Source organism: Haplochromis burtoni, unplaced genomic scaffold, assembly GCF_018398535.1.
Source record: "Haplochromis burtoni strain Fernald_Lab_line unplaced genomic scaffold, NCSU_Asbu1 Contig_515, whole genome shotgun sequence".
Classification (NCBI taxonomy): domain Eukaryota; kingdom Metazoa; phylum Chordata; class Actinopteri; order Cichliformes; family Cichlidae; genus Haplochromis; species Haplochromis burtoni.
This window is the reverse complement of record NW_024582876.1, coordinates 290,634-310,655: the sequence shown is the minus strand read 5'-3', so window position 1 is coordinate 310,655 and position 20,022 is coordinate 290,634. Positions and strand designations below refer to the sequence as shown.

General features: G+C 39.6%; 1 protein-coding gene across 1 annotated transcript; it reads left to right on the top strand.

Moving 5' to 3' along the window:
• Nucleotides 1-1,446: 1,446 nt before the first annotated feature.
• wdr43 (WD repeat domain 43) lies at nucleotides 1,447-19,346 on the top strand. Its single transcript, XM_005947236.3, has 18 exons — nucleotides 1,447-1,715; nucleotides 2,615-2,749; nucleotides 2,946-3,067; nucleotides 5,042-5,162; nucleotides 5,361-5,479; nucleotides 5,590-5,692; nucleotides 5,988-6,052; nucleotides 7,618-7,777; nucleotides 9,868-9,954; nucleotides 10,107-10,232; nucleotides 11,772-11,918; nucleotides 12,184-12,270; nucleotides 12,655-12,686; nucleotides 13,313-13,376; nucleotides 13,845-13,958; nucleotides 15,721-15,790; nucleotides 18,226-18,284; nucleotides 18,544-19,346. Exons 1-18 carry the CDS (start codon nucleotides 1,509-1,511, stop codon nucleotides 18,676-18,678), a joined length of 1,953 nt encoding a protein of 650 aa, XP_005947298.2. The 5' UTR covers nucleotides 1,447-1,508; the 3' UTR covers nucleotides 18,679-19,346.
• The last annotated feature ends 676 nt before the right edge of the window (nucleotides 19,347-20,022 follow it).

Here is a 20,022-nt window from a genome sequence, read left to right as displayed (position 1 = left end):
AATAAAAGGAGGAAAAATGGGCAAACAATGAAACTTAAAATAATTATTTAATGAAAATACAACGCTTGACTTTAGTATTTTAGTACTCATAAGAAAAAATTAAAAGACGCAAGTTAGTAATTTAATGTTTTAAGTAATAACCTAAAACATTAACATCATTGGACAGCCTGTTCTACAGCTGAGAATATAAAACTGAGTGCTTGAGAGCTGTCAGTTGTAGAATTTGCAAATTTGGAACAACTTTTAAGGTGAAAATAACTTCAAACAGTAACACGTCTAAAAGGAAAAATTCTGTCTTCTTGACATTTAATTTCATATGACATTAATATTTTGAAAATTTGTGTGAGTTTGTGTTATTTACAGCAAAAAAAGCTGTATCATTATTATTATTTATGAACTTTCTTACATATATAAACCTGAATGTGGACATGTACACTGGATGAGTTCATTTGTTGGTGATGCATTCAAGAGCCTTGGGAGAAATTTACAGTGTGGGGATATGAGGATTCTATAGGATGATACAGAGATAAGTACCCTACAAATTGTGTTATTTATAGGTAGTTGTAAAATAAATGGGAACACCCAAGTTACGACCTATTTTGTCAGTACAAGTAAATGCATTGACCGATTGTAAAGGCTGATATTTACAACTAAGGATATGCTTGCTTTGGAGGGAAACATGAACACAGCATAAATCAACCTGCTTGTTGTGTGGAAGGAACAAGATTTCTGTATTTACGCTGCCTTACAGATATGTGGTGGCTAAAAAAAAGAAAGAGCTATTATTTAAAATCATACATTTAATTCATTTTTATTCTATTTACCATTGATTAAAAAAGGAAGAGATATATTCTTTTTTAATTATAAACTGAAACAAAATAGTTATTCCAGTGTATATATGTGTCACTTTTTTTTAATGTTGAACATGCTGTATCAATAACAGCACAATGCTACCGTGGTTTGTCTCACAGCAACATTTCTGTTTTATCTTTGATCATTTTATACGCACGAAATCGAAAAAATACTTGATTATTACCACTAAGACACATGAAATACAAAATAAAGAGTAGTAAGAGGAAACAGGAAACCGACACGAAACAGCAAGGAATTCTAGCGGATAGATCCTGACTATTGCTGGCTCTTGCACTGATATTTGGCAAGAGAAATGACTGTTGAACAGAGCAGTGGTTAGCTGCAAAGATTAGGTCGATAAGAACAGGTTTAAAGGTCTACTTGACTGTGGAGACTCGGCTGATGAGAAGTGTTTTTTCGGGCTAATTGCTGCACTGTAAGAAATCATAAAGTGTGAACAGTTAGTTATTGACGACTAGGAGGCAGTAACGCAACCTGAAATGTTGCCTGCTGCCGGGAAAACCCAAAGAAGAACGTAATACGAAGCGAGTGGGAGGTGCTGGGACCAAGTGCGCATGTGCTCAGAGGGCCACACGTGGGTTGTGTACACCACGGCGCACGCACGCAAGCACGCAGACGCAAGTAGCGCTTCAGAAATGGCGGCCGACGGTGGCAGTTCTTCGCTGCAGCTACCCTGCGTTTTTTCACCTAAATCACGACAGTTCTTAGCGCTGTGTGCCCAGGATGGCAGACTTCGAATTTGGAACACAGATAGTAAAACACTTCACCAGGAATACGTGCCTTCAGCTCATCTGAGTGCCACCTGTACGTGCATAGCCTGGGGACCATGCCGGACAGTCAAGGTACGTGAGGCTGTTGTTAGCGTCAGCAGCTAGCGAGGCCCGAATAACGCCGCATTTGACAACGTGGTATAAAGGAGCAGTTGTTAAATCGAGAGAAGTGTTACTTTTCAAAGAGTGAAGTTTTTACTCAGCGCGGAAGGCCCTGACGTTTGCCGTTTGAAATGCTTTACGGAGCTGACAGACGTGGTTAGCGGCGGAGCCACGTTAGCAGCTCGCTAGTTTTCCACAGCTGCGAAGAACGCACATGTTAGTCCCACATGGTGGTCCAAGCAAATGACGAACATGTCTTAATTTCGTATATTATGGCGAAGTTAGTCTGGAAAAACTCTGAAAGTGGCGACTTTAACTAAAAAATATGTTTTTCTTTGTTTTTAAATGGTTATTATTTTGAATTAACGAGTTATTGAAGTTAGCATCAGCTCAGCGGAGCGTGCCACCATGACACTTCTAGAAGCAGGGTCCGCTAGCTGTACCTCAGTTTATCGAGGGGTAGTTTGTTAAAAGTTTGTTACGAGGCCAAAGTAAACATAAATTGGGCGCTGAAAGTACTGCAGTTTTAAATCCACGGATGATAACTGAGATTAGAAAACTAGTTTTCTGTTCTCGGATTCAGTTTTATGATTCTTTTAAATGTCATTAAGACGAGAAATTGTTTGCAGTTATTCTTTTAGCAGTCACTGTGCTGCCCTAGAATTGGTTTAATATGTGGAACGTTAGTACTAGGCACTAATGCCGCCGTATTCAGTGATGCACTGGTCCTGTTTTCAGTCTCCATACAGATTCTTGGCTTTGATTATATGTTAGTGTTGACTTGATACCAGGACCTGAAAAAAATGCTATTAATTCTAATTGCTTTACATTATGTATAATATCATCACCTTAAATATGCTTTGTGTCAGGAGGGGCCTCAGAGGAAGAAGAGGAAATCGGAGGCGGTGCAGGTGGAGGAGAAGGCAGACCTGTTGGCCATGGGCACAGCAGCTGGAACTGTGCTCATCTATAGTACAGCAAAGGGAGCATTGCATTGCACCCTGGTAAGTTTGGGACCTTACATGGTTTGCAAAGAATCGCTTCTTTGCAACCTTATGCAGGATGATAAATGTTATGTTTTTCTTTGTATTTTTGTCTTTTGTCAGAGTTAATTTTTTTTTTAGTGTTACACTCACTTTTTTTTCCAAATATAATAGGACTAGTTGTTTACAGTTGCTAACTGTGCAATTTGTGTGCCAGGATGGAGCCCACAGTGGAGGAGTGAACTGTGTCCAGTGGCACCCTGAAGAAAGCTTATTATACAGTGGTTCAGATGACACAAACATTGTAGAGTGGGACTTGCAGACTGGCAAGACAAGAAGGTCAGTAACTACTTTCTCTTTGGGATAGTTTGTTTAAACCAAGAACAAATGACCAATCACTGATCAATACATTTCCTGTAATGATAACTGGTTAAAAACTGGTTTGTTAGCCTGAAAACTATTTCTGATATTTGCTATTTAGGCTCTCTTTATTTGTTCATGCCGCAACACAGTTTTTTCAGCTATAATACAATTAGTTGCCATTGTTTTATAAAAACCTGTTTTAGGTTGTTTAATAGATATCCCTTTAAAGTCACACAATGTTATCTAGTAATGTATTTGTCAGAAATTGTCTTTGTGCAGCCAGAACTGTTAGAAAAGAACAGTCCAACACGGTGGTGGACGGTGTCATGCTCACTGTCACAGGCTTCTTTAACATATTTGGACTTGAAGTGCTTCCTACATTTAAACAAGACAGTACTTTAGAAGCATAAAAAGACATCTATAAACACTTGAATGTTAAGAGAAGTTCTAAATACATCTATGTGACATTGCAAGTTTGTTTTTGAGGAACACTTGAAGAGCTCACACCTGAAAATCTGTTTTTCAAAAAGGATGTCACATTCTGGGTATAAATCATGTCCTTCTTAAACTGTTTATATTTTTGACACTAAACTATCCTTCACATAGAGCGTATATTATAATATTACCTCTTAAAATTGCACTGTTTCCGAAAGGACATTGTTTTCTTGTTTTTCTACCTGTAGAAACAACACTGGTGGTGAGAAAAGTAAGAATGTGGTTCCAGCTTAAGCATGCCTGTCTTTCACAGACCCACCAAGGCCTAAAATACACCAGCATCATTGAACGTTATACCATCAGACATTTACTATCACTATATTTCATCATGAAAGCCTCTTGTCTGGTGACAGATATATTAGCTACACAGGCACAGTCAGCAGCAACAATCATGAGCACTAATGCCACCATGAATCTTCACTTGATGCTCAGTAAAGCCCATTCGAGGTGCACAAAGTGGGTTGGAGAGTGTTTGTTTCTTGCTGTTATTAGGAGAGAGCACCAGTAAATAGTATGCTGTTGGCCATAAACTTTTTAGGTTCATCACTTCAGTAGGAGAAAGAATAATGCAGTGATGGAAAACACCAAGGTGTTTCTCACACATCACACTTCACAAGTCATTATCTTCTTTTTGTTGGTGCAGTTAGTGGAGCATTTTGTTTAACTGCTTGCATCAACCAAACGAGTTCTACTTTGGTTGTTGTGTGGCCAGCTGTCTGAAGGTTGTCAAAGTGGTGCAAGTGCCATTCAGGTCCAGCTTTCCACATCGATCTTTGCTAACCTTAAAAAGACTTCAATTTGATTCAGACTTAAATGGTTTTTCACTCTGTGCTCACTAGAGCAGTTTGTGATTTAAGGGATAAGAAAAGGGTGTTGTTGTTTTTTTTCTTGCTGTTTTTAAAAGGTTGAATGGGCTGCTGATATTTAAAGCTGATCACGAGGAAAGAGGAGAGGAAAGTGCTTTAATGTGGTTTCTATGACATCAAAAAGAAAGCATGAAAAAAACTTAAACTTAGGAGATGTAGTCAGCTGCCTCTCCAATGAGTCTTTCACCCTGCAGATGAGCTCAAGCTTCACTGCCTTGGGCTGCAGTTGGTCTTGTTCTTCTCTTCAGCGAGCTTCACATACTCACACATGACAGTACTCTGCCTCATGCAGGTTCTGGTTAGTGGCCTTGCTCACAGTGGCTCTCCAGAGTGGATTGAGAACTAGAAGATGTAGTCCTAAATACGGGACTTGAAATATGTATGACTGCAGGACAAGATTCTCTCTGGAGAAGCAGCTGAATGAGGACAGCTACAAAATAAAAAGTCTAAGAAATGGAGGGGGGAGTGCCAAAATGAGCCACTAGATGTGTGTGGTAGATGTTAATATATCATGGAAGCCTGCCCCGGTTAAGTTGTTTTATGGGAAAAGCTAGTAGTGAACCTAAAATTGTCATCGTCTCTCTCACAGTAAGTGGAAGGCAGACCGTGCAGCGGTGACCAGTTTGTGTGTGAGCCCTGATGGTAAACTGCTGCTGTCAGCTGGACACATAATAAAGATGTGGGACTTGGACACCAAGGAAGTTTACAGGGTGAGCTAAATTCCAGATTCTTTTTAAAAAAAAAAAAAATTATTATTATTAGACATAAGTCACCTAATAAACTTGGTTTTAATGCAGATATGTTAGTCACACTCCAGAAGAGTCAGTATTGTATTATAGTGTTATAATAGTGCTTTACTTAGACCTGAACTCAGCTGTTTTTTTTTGTTTTTGTCTTTTTCCTTGCAGAAGTTCACAGGCCACTCCACGGCTGTGACGACCCTGCGCTTTGCCACCACACGACCCCCTGACAGCAATGGCCTCTACTTTCTGTCAGGTGCTGCCCATGATCGACTGCTCAGTGTATGGTAAGTGCAGAGTTGATTTTAGTATGTTTGATGTTGTGTAATTCAGTGCATGTATGAAAATGCACTGCAGTCAGATTTGCATGACTTAATTCAAAGCTATCTTACTGAAGGCAAGTACGAGAAGATGGAAAAGACAAGAACTCAGTGGTGTCCTTCACACTGACGGATGAGCCGCAGCACATTGACCTCGTTACATCCAACAGCAAGGAAGAGGTAATGCATTACTTCTCCTGTATGTTAAATCACTTGCAGTCGGTCTTTAACAGGGTAAAAGATAATAACTTGAAACAGAGTCGTAGACTCTATGTTGATAATTTTCTTAATTAGAAAATGAGAAAATATTCATACGTTTTTTTTTTTTAGCAAACGCTTAGAATTTAATGATTCAAAGCATTTGCTAAAACGTGTCTTCTGTACTGCGTTTCTGTTGGAACTTTTGTTCTTAAATATTTTTTCATGTTAGTTCTCGTGTGTGAACATTTTGGGCTTTTTTTTGTGTGTTTTACAGGCAGTGAGGCTGGCAGTGGTGTGTAAGGATGGGCAGTTGCACCTCTTTGAGCACTTTTTAAATGGGTAGGTTTCTAAAACGCTAGTTTTATACAAGACAATATACGGCAGTGCAGGGTAATGGGATGAAATATTTCGGCAATAAGCATTCATCTTCTGCTCAAGAGAGGCTGTGTTGCACTTTTCATTGTTTATAACATTGTTTATTACATCCAAGTGGCTTCCTACAATCTTTGATCTTATACAAATGCAAAGTGGACAGGTTAAAAAAAAAATCCTGACTGCATTTATCAAACCATAGACTGCAGTAGAGCCATGGGTAGGCAGGAAAGTATGGACTGACTGCAGCGTAATAAGACCAACATTTGCATGTGCATTAACACTAGCACTGAGATTAAAAAGCTAGTAAAAGTGAGACAGCCAAAAATAAAATGATCCAAAATGATGCAGAGAAAGCAAGAGAGAACAGGGTGAAACGGAAGGGCAGCATGAAAAATAAATAAATAAATGTGTGTTTTGACACGAGCAGGTAGCAGTGTGTCCTTGGCTGAAAGCAATAAAGAGAAGAATGAGTTGCACTGCACAAATAGTGCAAACTGGAGAGCTGCCAAGCAAAATTTAAGCATAAAAACATTAAATTCTACTCTTTAGAAAGATGTGTTTTAAATGTTTCCGATCAGAAATTCTTAAACGATACAATACATACATTTGTTCAGTTTTTCCTTCTGGCCATCACAGGAGAGCTCACGTTGTCTCGGCCCCCTTTCTGCTAATAGTCATCAAAAAAAGCAGTTAGTCACTCCGTGGTGGATGAACTTGACTTTTACTTTCAAGGATCTATCAAGGATCCACCAGCCCACAAGGTGTCAGTTTTACAAGAGCTTTTATTGTTCACTAAAACGAGTACAACAATGAATGGATTTACTGTAATCTCAACATTAAGTGTCCAAGTAACCCTCCAAAAGCCGGTTGCTTTCTTGCAGCTTGTTGTTGTCCAAGTCATTGGTTGTGATGTTTGAGAGAAGACTGGCTCACAGAGGACTTTGTGTAACTTCTGTTGCTAATTGTTCAATTACACCCGTCGGCGTCAATCTCCACCCTGCAGTTTTTCAAGGTCCCTCAAAAGGACCACTTCTAAAAGAGATCCTACAGCAAGCAAGCCAGACTGCCTAAATGGCCCTTTCAATAGAAAACAGACTGCTGTTCCACTTTATCTAGACTTTTTGGCACCAGTGCCATCCTTTTGAAAAATTAGTCTAGAACCCTGAAAATTGGTGCATTTGTAGCTGAGGAGCCCCTTTTTCCATTAGTACCTACTCGCCAAGGTTTTCAGGGTTTTCCATTAGGTCATAATACCTGTACCAGGTACTAAAATAGTACCTGCTCGGCCAGGGTTCCAAGTGACCTGAGCAGGTACTAAAATGTGACGTCGTCAGACAGCACGCCACCGATTGGTTGGTCATTGGCACCCCTCAATGAGTCGGGAGAGTTCACAAAAAAATCTAATCGCAGTACTACAAAATTTAAAATGTATGTCACATGGATTTCAGGTTGTATATATTAAATACCACCAAGTACATGTTCAGCAATTTTGTATGCTGTCTATGCTAATGGTTGGTTTGTCCCCTCAGCCCCTGTAAGAAGCCCTTGTCACCATCATGTACGGTGCAGATGTCAGACACAAAGGAGTCCCCGATCCCAATCCCACTGCTAGCAGCGGTGCTTGGAGCGGATACTCGAACTGTGATGCTGGCGTACGGCAACCACCTACAGCCAGTAATGGAGAAAGTGGTGAGTCTTCTGAAGGAAACCAAAATACACAATGTTATATAATAAGTAACCTGGACAGTCATGTGTTTTCTTTTTGTGTGTGTTTATGTTTGTTTGTTTTAATAGCCAATAGGACAGTTCTTTCCTCTTATACAGGGAAAAATTTAAACTAATTTACAGTCTTTATTTAATCTGGGAAATTTAATGAAGTAAGTAGATGTCCTGGTATATCATCTTGTACAGTATAATTAATAAAAGATACTTTTTTTTAAAAAAAAAATCTACACTGGGTGCCCTTCCTGACACAGCCCCAAAGAGATTTGTGTCTCCTCTAAGGATCAAGTTGGGGATCTCTCGTTTATTAGGCAAACACGTAAACCACTATACAGAAACTGGCAAAACATCTGAAGTGGAATTCATGCTCACATTAATACCACAGTCATGCGTGGGCTACCAGTAACCTGATACGAGCTGCATGTTTTAATGAGCACCTTGATCACTTGAACAAGAGTCATGGTAGCATTCTTATTGGACCCCATTAAACTATATTAAAATATTACTTTAAAGACTACATCAGTATGAATACATGTACTAGAATTAACAGATACACACATGTCAGTACCTGCGTAGTGTCTCTACAACAAAGTTTCTTTTAACACTAAAAACGGTGCTTGTTTTTAATGGGGCCATTAAGACCAATAACCTCTACAAATACCATTAGATTTTGACAGCTCTGTTTCTAATTTGCACTGTGATGCATTTCATTAATTCCAAGTTTGGTACTTCACTTTCATAAAGTGTATGTGAGGGACATGGGCAGGTCAAGCTTGGTGTCTATACCTTCTAAAGCCGTAGTCTCAAGATTGGCCAAATTCTCATTGGTCAGACAATCACTAGGATTAGTTTCAGAAGAAGAAAAGCATGGCATCATTAGCCTTACGGGGTTGGTCAATAATTCTTTGGCAGCGCAAGAACGGAGCACCTGTGGAAACAGATTTGGACTTTGTCCATCAACAGGAGACTGCTAGGGCTGATTTGGTTCATTTTAACATTTACTACACATTTGTCCAACGACGAGGAGGTTAAATGTCTCACAGAGTAGTGTAGTGAAAGATAAACTTATGCTGAATAGCCCTAAGACTAAATATGTCATTGTGCCCTTAAGATCTGCAAAGGCCACAAAATCCACACCTCTTCATCATTTATCAAATATTTGTGTGTTTACATCCAACTGTTCTCTCTGAGGAAGCTGCATCAGGCTGTGCACTCACCGGGTGAATTTCTTTAGGAGCACAGTAGAGAGCTTTTTGTCGTGATTTTATAGTTGCTTTTCTTATTACCATTTTTTTGTTTCTTTTAGAACTACTTTTATCCTTTGCTGTTGGCTGATTCTCTCTAAACAGAATTTCATTGCGTCTTTCTACAAATAGAGAATGTTAATTCTTAAGTAGTGAGCTCAAATTACAAACGCCGTCATCTTCAAAGAGAACATCTGTGTGGCTGCGTTCTCTTAAAAAGGCTGGCCAAACAGCTGGAGTAAACTTTGCAAAAAGGCAGCAAGGCACATCTCGTCCGGCTCTAGGGTCCAATGAAAGTATTAGTTATGGCAACATTAAGCTGGATGATCAGTGTTCTCTCATTTAAAATAAAAAAATGATTTATTGATTAGAATTGTTTATTTTTGTTCATGACATGAAGTCCATAAGTTATTCATTAATATTTCATGTGCTGCTATCACCATTTGATGTCATTATAGGCGGGTGCACACATGTCTCTGGTTATCATTTCATTCTAAAATGTGATGTTCAAATGATTTAATACAATCCAAGTAATTGCCTTTTATCTTTGTTTATAAGTCCTTTAGGCTGATAAGGCTGCCGGTAGCATGTACCTCATACACTGGCACATTTTGTTAATTAAGAGATAACATATAAATGACAGACCACTGATTTAACAGATTACTGCATATCTCACGTCTGAAAAAAGGACTTGGAGGTGATGAGCGCCTGACAGTGTACAGCTGATAAATAATACAGTGTTGTTTTTGTCCGTAATATTCATCAGGTTTGCTCACACTTACCTGTCAACCTTCTTTCCTCTCATCTGTGCAGGAGATCAACACAGCAGAGAGACATGTGTGTTTGACCCGGGATGTTCAGACCACTTTGTCCCTTTCCATGGAAACCACAGTCTCCAAGGTAACAATCAAGTCTTCATTTTCTTCACTATGTCAAGAAGACTGGTCTGGACAGGTTATTTGCCAGTCCATGTGCACTCTAGATAAACTCCCAACAGTTCGAGCCACAGAAGTGGAGGGTGAAAAAAAAAATTATGAAATTGCTTCTTCCAGGTGAAAACTCCAATTGTGAATGCCAAGAGCAAAGTGCTGGTCCCAGGACTTCCTGGTCACAAAGCCCCACTTAAAGGAACCTCACAGGGATCAGAGAAGAGGAAAAAAGACACAGACACCAAAGAGGTAGGCTCAGCCTCCGGATGAGTGCATCTGTCAGTCTCTCTGATTCTGACAGCTTTTTGGCTTCGGCCCCAAAACGACTAAATGAGCATAAATGTCTCCACCACATTGTTGGCTCAGTGATTAGTCACACACCAATCAGTCAAGAGAGGCTGTTAATATGGGCTCAAATTGTGGTCATAAATATTTTGTACTTGTAAATCAGTTTTGTACTTGTGAATCAGGATTTGTATGTGTAAAAAGAATTTGTGTGCATAAAAAAGATTTGTGTGTGGACTTAGCCAAAAAATATGTGTGAAACTCTGCTCTCAAGTTTCAAGTTACAAGTACAAATTTTGACATTGGTCAATGTCATGTCAATCACAAATTTAACTGTCCAATCAGAGAACAGATGGGTTTGGCTGTCGATGGGGCGCTTTTTTGAACTGCAGGTCCTTGAAGGGTAATACAGTTTGAAGCTGGAGGATCTCTGTATAAATATCCGATAGCAGCTAGGTCCCCTAACTTTCAGTAGCTGTTGAAAGGATAAAGTTGTGGTATATCAGTGGTTAGAAATACCATTATTATTTTAGGATTAGTTTAACACAAAGTCAGGGCTGACCCGCGACCATTGCTGTGAGTCACAGTGCGCAGCATAAAGGTACTTTCACATCGGCCGCAGCATGTGCTGCTAACGCTAACTAAAAGCCAAGGATCCAGAATTTGTTGCGCTGGCTGCTGAGCTCTGTGGGTTTTTGCGGCAGCTCTACCTGTACTACATGCACCTGCTCCTTGTCGTTTCTATCTCTGACTTTATGTCATCTACAAGAGTTTGTGGGAGGTATTTTTTTTTATTTTATTTTTTTTAACCTTCAAATGTTCAATAAAAATAAAAACTCGGACCACCACAGACTGTTTTCCTTCGTAGTGATGAAGGAAAACGCTGGGCTGGGATGTAAAAGGGCATTTATTCCCTCTGGACCTGAAGCTCCATAAAGCACCCCTCCAATAGCCAAACCCATCTGTTCTCTGATTGGATTGTTAAATTTGTGATTGACATGACATTGGCCAATCAGAAGAAAGGAAGAAAAATAGTGTCAAAATTTGTACTTGAAACAACGTTTCACACGTATTTTTTGGCTAAGTCCACACACAAATCTTTTTTTTATGCACACACAAATCCTGATTCACAAGTACAAAATATTTATGACCACAATTTGAGCCCATATGTTAACAGGTGATTTATCATGAGAAGGACATTGTTACAGTGAAAGTGCATACATCCTCATCCAACCCACTCAAAAGCCTGTTTGCATCTGATCATTTATCATTCTGCAGTAGAGGGTTTCTTTGTTTTTTCTTAAAGTTTTGCTTCCTCATTCGACATTGTTCATTCATTTGAAAGGTTCAGAAACTCCCTCAAAGATTAATCACACTAAAATTTATGCATATGTGGTATTTTAAGTGTTATAGATGTTTCTGTTTTTGATGTAGTTTTGGTACTAAACTCTGTTTTGAAGTTTGCAACCCCCCTGGCTAAAAGATAACTCTGCTTCTCTGCAGATGTCAATAGCAGAGCGACTTGGTGAAATTGATCTGTCTACAGTCTCTGAGAAAGGAGCATCTAAAGGGACGGCTTTGTTAACGACAGACAATTTTGCAGTACTGCTGGTGCAGGGCCTGGAGAGCAATGATGCTAGCATCCTGAACGTAAGTTCTCCTTACAGAGTCTGATGAAAGGCTTAAAACTTTGAGGTTGAAAACAATCTCAGTTGATTCCGGTGATAAAATTCAATATCAATCCCCAAAACATCTTTCAAAAAAATCTTTGAAACCATCTGTGAAAGTGTTGACTTTGATCAACTTCCCACAGTAATGCGAGGTGAAAATAAATGGAGCCAATTCTTCTGGCATGTCTTGGGTTTTACATTAACTTGTTCTGTGCAAACTTCTTTTCCCCCCTTTGCTCCTAAAGAAAGTTTTCCAGACTCGCAAAGAGATGGTAATAAAGAAGACGGTGGCTCGGTTACCCCTCTCTGCAGTTCTACCATTAGTGGAAGAAGTAAGTGTCCCCTTTATGGTCAAAAAGCAACATTTTGTGTTCCTGTGAAGGGATGGGATGGTCAGGATTTTTCAGCTTTCATCAACTTTTTAACATTTATATCAGCACCTGGTAGTACATATTAGGCTCCACAATCAAAATACAAAAACTAGACAAATGTTGCACAACCTGTGTGGCATATTAGAAGTTTTTGGCTCTCAGTTTTTTTTTTTTTTTTTTTTTTTAAATCTTTGTGCCGTAGCATCTAAGAGCTAAGAGTCTTGAACTTCCCATTCCTACTACAAAGCTACATTAACCTGCATCTATGTTTTGTCCTGTTGTCAGGATTTGTAAGTAAACTCATGTTAACTGGAGTTTTTAATAAACCCCGTATCTCCTCTGCAGCTCACGAAGAGGCTCCAAGGGCACCCGTTTACGTAAGTGAAAGCTTGACGGATCAGCTCGGCATTTAATTAGCTTGAGTTCAGTGTTTGTCCACATCAGACATTAGTCACTGATGCAGTTATTTGTACCGCTGCTTTTTATTCTGCGTGCCTCTGGCATATGGCATCATAGTGAGTGCTGCAAGAATGAGGCCAAAACTAAGAAGTGAGCTAACATCTTGGAACTGTGTTGGTCTCATTAAACATTTCATTAGATGATCAACACAAGCTTAAGACATTTTTGCTTTTGTGCTACAATACACAGAATGCACAAGTAAATTCCTCCCATGTGAATTTTAAAGTTAAGGTGTAATACATTAAAGGTGTTTGCTATTAAACATCTAAATGAAACTATGGAAAACTGTTGGGAGAGTTATATGGAGGTTGAAGTATTTTGATTATAGCATAACATTGGCATTTTACATTTATGCTTCAAAAATGTTTGTAGATTATCCTGCTGAACAAAATATTCAAGTGAAACCTTAGTATCCCACAGAGCTTGTGGAAGAATTGCTAACTAACTGAAAGGTGAACAAAAATCACTGTCCCTGCCTCACTCTGAGTATGAAGCTGGCCTGCTCCCTTTGCTTGACAGCATATACATTTGTTCTTTCTTACAGGGCAGCCTTAATGGTACGGTGGCTCAAGGCTGTACTTATGCACCACACATCATACCTAGCATCGGTGAGTTCACTCTGCCTGCACTCGTTTTAATTCCTGCACTGTCATTTGTGTAGTGACACACGCCAACAGTGCTTATTGATGCATAAGGCCAGGAAGCAGCCATTCATATTTAATGAATGCATATTGGGATGTAGATTCGTGGTGTCTGACCATCAGTGTGGCTCTGACTAAAAATATCCTCACAAGCAGGAGGTGCTTTGATTGACATTCAGCTTTCCAACCTGCTGTTCATACCACTCTAAACAAGAGGAAAACTAGCTTTTTGTTGACCCTTCTGCTTCCACAAAACAGCTGGAATGTCATTATAATTTTAAATGTAAGCTGAAGCCTGGCTTGCTTCATGTAAATATCACCTGAAAGGAATGGTTAGCAGAGGAGACAAAGCTTTGGCAGAAGCCACTTTGGGCGCTTTCTTGTTGTCTGCTGAAATGTTTTTACCTTCAGCTGATCTATCTGTGTATCCAACAGCTGCCAGACCTTGTTACCCAGCTGGGAGTCCTTTATCACATGATTGAGAGCAGAGTGAAGATGTTCCACAAGCTAACAAAGCTGGATGGGAAGCTTTATCTCCTAATGACACAGGTAAGTGCCAACATATGCAGTGTTGTGCACAGTATCATTAGCTTTAAGTATTTTCAAATGACTGGATTTTGAGTGTTCGAGGGGTGAGTCGTGTGTCAGGGACGACTTGGATGGCTTCCCTCACGAAGCTGCTGTGTTTAGTGGCACCCTTAAAATGCAGAATGTCCTCCCCGCTCACTCTTGTTTGACGTTTAACTGTGAAATACATCAAATCCAGGATCCGGTGTGAGATAGAGGCATGGTTTGTATTTGAGGACAAGTAAAGGATGAATATAGTGAATTGTGTCAAAACAATAAAAGCCTAATGCTTTTCTGTTTAGATTTATTTAGAGAGGAAAGTTTGAATGGAGTGTTTTTTTTTCCCCCTTTCCTGCAGTTATGCTCCTGTAGGCAATGTCAGTTTTACATTATGTTCTTCCAGTAATGTGTACATAATGAAGATCCATTTTACTAGTAAATATTACAGCTTACTCCTTGAGGGAAAGACTTCTTTAAATAGGCTGTGTATAAATAACAAATGTGCCGATGTATGCAGAATGATTGTGTTATGTTTCAACCTATTATTGAGTAGCTAAAGAAGCTTTAAACATTGGAAACATGTAACTGTAGTAACAAAAATGACATGATAAAATGGAGACTAGGCTGTCCAAAACAAAGGGTCTTTCCTTATACATACATTAGAAATGCGACGCATCATTCAAATCAGTGTTTGAGGACGACAGTCTGACTTCACAGGAGCTTTCTTTATCACACAAAGAACGCATGTCATTGTCTTCTCCCCACTTCTGCTCGTACACACCTGGGAGCTGTGAGGCTGTGAAGACGCAGGCAGAAAAGTTTGAATGTTGTTTCTAAACATTTGGTGACTGCTTTGAGAGCTCCAGGTGATCGGTTTTGTAAAACTGAACTCGGCTTTGTATTGTTCAGCGTTTGATCCAGAAAGATGCTCTATTTATCCCTCAGGAGAAATTATTTTGCCACAGCAGCCTTAAATGCAAACCAAAAATCCCGGAACTTAAATTACCCAAACAAGATAAGAAAGCAGACAAATTAGACTGTGTAACTACACTGTAACAAACAGATGTCACACTATGCATGTACAATTTTATGCAGATATGAAAAAATTGCATCCTTTAAGGCTATTTTTCACAGTCTAGTAAATAATCAGCCAACTGTAAGGTAGTATAAGAATAGGTTGCATATAGTTGAGATAAATATATCCATAGCAGTGTGACATTTCTCTCAGACACAGCCAATCAAGCAGTCTGATCTTGGATACACCAGAACAGTTTATGCTATTTGTATCCATAATAGCTCCTGAAAGTATATAATGAGCACTCTGGCAGTGTACACTTTTAGTAATAAGATGACGTTTGCTCATTATGGCAGTTTCTTTATGAGCTGAAATGGAAGGGTATAAATCCCAATGTGGCAAAAACATGTGCACACACTGATTTGAGTTTAGTTTGTAGGTTTCTGGTGCTGGGTGTGTTTGGTCCTTTTAGTTTTGTTTCTTTAGTAAAACCAATAAAATCCCCCCCCTCCCTTTTTTTTTTTGTCTAGTTGTAATTACAAACTGCACACATAGTAATGCTGTATAAGTATGTGGTATTGAAAACTGTTTAAGTGAAAAAACATTTTTCTTGCAGATAGAACAAGAAAACATGTTTCAACCATGTATTTTTAGTCATGTTTTTAATGTTGAGTTGAAAAAAAAAAAGTCTTGTGCTGTATCTAAAACAGTTTTCCCTTTCACCACTAGATGGCGACAAGTGACAGCAGCAACGTGGTTTCAGATGTTGACCACACAGCTAAGCTGGTCTATGAAGACGGTAAGTGTTTGTTCTTCTGTTTAGTTTCACTAACCTCCCCAATCCCACCTTTCTCCTCTCAAACTTACCTCTCTTGTGGCATCAGTTCCTTCAGATTTCATGCAGATCATTGTTACCTGTGAATAATGCAGTCCATCGAGCAGAGGGTGTGGTAGCTAGTTGTATTAAAATAATCATTGGTTTTTCAGCCTGTACTCTATCTCTTGTACATTTTCAATGGGTGATTGACTGGATTGACTTCTTGAAGGTGATGGAGTGCAACAGGTCACATCGATGCCCTGCTTAAGTCTCCGCACTGCTACACTATTGTCTTCTCATTATTTTGACTGGCATTCATTATCTTGTCATTTCACCTCAACTCATCTGGGACTCTGGCTGAAGACTGCGCTGAATCGGTTAAGATTTATGAAAACAGCGTTGGCCATCATGCAGCCACTCTTGGCAATGCATTGCACGGAAACATGACTCCTGTTGCCTGGCAACCTGACCGGCAGCGTTCAGATCCTCCCCTTTGAGGGAACAACAAGGCCCCGCTCTGTTCGCTCTCATTTCTCATTACCGTACTGTATAAAACGCTTTATTGAGCCACATAGAAAATTGGCTTTCATGAAATAATTAACCTGCGCCTTGAGTTCCAATATCCTCGTCAGTGGTCCAGGATGTGAAGGTTCATTGAACAAATAAAATAAAAAAAAAAAGTTCATAAAAGAAGCTGCTGAACAGGAAGCAGAACTTTGTTCTTAGTGTCAGGAATGATGCTGTGCTCTGAGCTTATTATGGGTCCAACTTGGGAATCTGACAGGAAGCTTTAAACTGCCAGACTAGTCAGAAACAGGAATGATTAAGCCATCTCTCTGCTACCTAATTGTGTTAATTGTTGTTTGTGTGAGTAACATTAATTATACATTGATTAGTCCCAGGCACGATGCAGATAACACTGCCAGTTAGAAAATTGTATTTGTCATTTTGTTACATAAAATCTGCATTTTTACAAGTGGCAAAACTCTTTAAAAAAAACAAAACAAAAAAAACAACTTTTTATCCCTGGCTCCAAACACACGCTCACAGAATGGCTAAGAGCAGCGGTCCCCAACCTTTTTTGCGCCACGGACCGGTTTATGCCCGACAATATTTTCATGGACCGGCTTTTAAGGTGTCGCGGATAAATACAACAAAATAAAACTAGTACCGGTACAGAAAAAAATAAGATTTATTCATAACACACGTAAAAAGACCCAGGAAAACAGAGTTAACGATAAAAACGATAACAAAGTAACGCTAAAAACCAATAAAAACCCTGAAAACCATACATTTCACACCCGAGCCTCAACTCTCGCGGCCCGGTACCAAACGGCCCGGGGGTTGGAGACCGTTGGCTAAGAGCATCTTACAAGGATGATCGTGCACTTCAATTTGTGTCCACTTTTCTTTACATGGTTTGTAAAATGGAGCTTTCTTTAATGTCAGCTGGCGTCATTACCGAAGAACTGACCAGCTTCTCTCACTACTTGGCCTTTTAGACTGTACATAAAAGATGGATGAAGCTAAGAAAAATGCTGCACTACTGAATTGCCTTAACCCTTTGTTCTGGGCAGCTGGGGACAATGGCTCTTGAACTTTATCTTACTTAATCTGACCTCAGTGATATCTTTTCTGACCAGTTTATGGTCTGAGTTGTTCGTTTCAGTTCATGAAACGGAATGTTTATCTTTTAAAATATGGTAATTGAGTCAAAAAGGAGGATAAAGTCGGGTATGCTGCCCATTGTGAATTGCAGGAGAGTGTCAGATGCTGTCTTGCTCTGTTGAACACTTACATACTGTAAAAGCATTTAATGGCTTGTTTTATAAAATCCTGAATATAACTTGATGTAACCATGTTGACATTGTGCTGTTGTAATTTTTACTTACCGAGGCTTTAAAAAGCATCGATTTTTGTTTTTTAAAATGAGGCAGCAACCCTCTTTATGATGTCGCCCTTGCAGTGTCCCATATATTCACGGTGATTACTCCTGCCTGGTTTTACTGTTGGACAGCATGTAAGCATATTTACAGTTATGACATATAGCAGCAGAGTGTTTAGCGAGGTCTGTAACCAAGCCTGGCTGGTCAGTGTGCAGGCAGCAGACAGTGGCTGGCTGATATAATGGGACAGATAGAACCATCAAATCATAATGACCTCCAACACTCCTGCATCATAAAGTTCATATTGTTGTCACAACTAAATGGCCCTGCTGTAGTGTTGAAATGCAAATACCTTCCTTCACTCTGTATGAAATGTAAAGAACTGAAGCATGAAACACTTCCTTCCTTCCTTCCTTCTTTCCTTCCTTTCTTTCTTTATTACCTTTGTGGAAGGTTTGTGTTTGTGTGGAATAAAATCTTGTTTGGCTTTGTCAGCTGAATGATTTGTTTTCCTTTGCCTGCGCTTTCCAGAGTCATCTGATGAAGACGAGGCATCTGGCGATGAAGGTCTTCCCGATGAAGACTCTGATGTAAGTTAGACTAGAAATTTACATTCTTAATGAACTGTTTTTCCAGCTCTTCCTCGTGCTATTTTTGCACATTAAGGCAGTGTAAATTTGATGAGACACAGCAAACAAATATCAGCCAGTGCCATCTATGACTTTGTAGAAGCTTTGCAGATATTAGGCAACACTGATGCTGGGAAGGAAAACAAGTAGATTAGTACCCCTCATGCTGTCAGGCTGTCCATTTCTGAGTTAAGCTGAAGTCTTATATTTGTGTCCTCAGCACTGGGAGGAGGATGAGGCGATGACAGAAGACAACCAGGAGGAATCGGAAGACGAGGATCCCGACAGCAGAACAGAATCCAAAGCAAACGGCGAAGAGGATATGGAGCATGAAAACGAGAGTGAAGAAGAATGAGAACGCAAACACCAATAAAACATAAAACGGACCTGAAAGAGTTACATATACTTTCATTTTATTTTCATGCATTTGATTTTATTATTGGAATAGAATGCAATTTTGCAAAATCAAGGGACACATTGAAACGAGGCCAGATGGCCCCCCTGCCTCGCTGCAGCTCGATTCAGCCGTGGGTTTGGAATTGTCGAGCTTGTCTCTAAAAACTGAAAGTTCCTCGACTGATTTCGTCCATCTGCACTCCGACTTTACACCCCGATGTGTTTGCATTGACTGCCAGGCTAATTTGGTTGTGTTTAGTTGACCTACGTTCTTGAACCTGCATTCCAAATTTGATGTCATAATGTTAAAATGGTATAAGTATGTATGTTCAGCTTTTCATTTACAGCACTGTGCGATCGGTTTATTTTAACTCAACTCTATCGGCTATTTGAAACACCTGCAGAAATGCAAACACGGAGCAGGAGTGGAGTTTGGATGTAGCTCCCCCCATCCCGGGGTCTGTGTTTGTGCAGAATACCAGAGGTGGCATTGCCAGGCAGGACCATACATCATGTCCCCCGCAATGTAAATCTGTATGTACAGTGAAGTGTTTGTATGAGCTCTTCCCTCTACAGCCACCCCCAGAAAACCTTGGGATTAAATGAACTCCTGTAAAGTCTCCTAAATGCTGTTTATTTTTTCTTTTTTCTTTTTTTACCGCCTTCAGATTTGTTTCAGATTTGCAGCCTTCTCGTTTTTAAATGTGTTCTTTTTGTGTTTAATATCAGGACATGTCTTTATGTCCACTGCCTACCACCCATAGTGACAGGGGCAACAGAGGACAAGAAATTGTGAACTTTGCTCGAGTGGGTGAATAAATGGGTTTTCAAAGTGGCTTGTGGTTTCCAGGGTCATGGACATATTTTAGAAATGTAGGCAGCTTCAGAGTTGAGATGGGTATCTTTTATAGACACTCATTAAGAAAAGATTGATGTAGCCTCTATTTCTGTAAAATGAAGCAAATATGGAAGTGCCTTAAACTTGCATTTATTTATTTATTTTTTTCTAATGGCCAGCCTAGAGGGGGGGCAGCAGCTCCGGTTACAGAAAATTGTCTGATTCTATAAAAGTCTAAGAGAAAGCGGTCCTACAGCTCACTTGATTTATGACCCAAGTAAAAATTTTCTGATGGGTTTACGGTCTCAGTCGCTAGTTTCAAGTCTTATTGAATACAACATAATTTATTTTTGCCTTTTAAGGCATTTGTTTGACATTTATTTGAAAGTGGGAAGAAAGTGAGGGAATGACGAGCAGCAAATGGCCCGGGGCGCACAAACCAGAGCAGCTACAGAAAAGACTTAA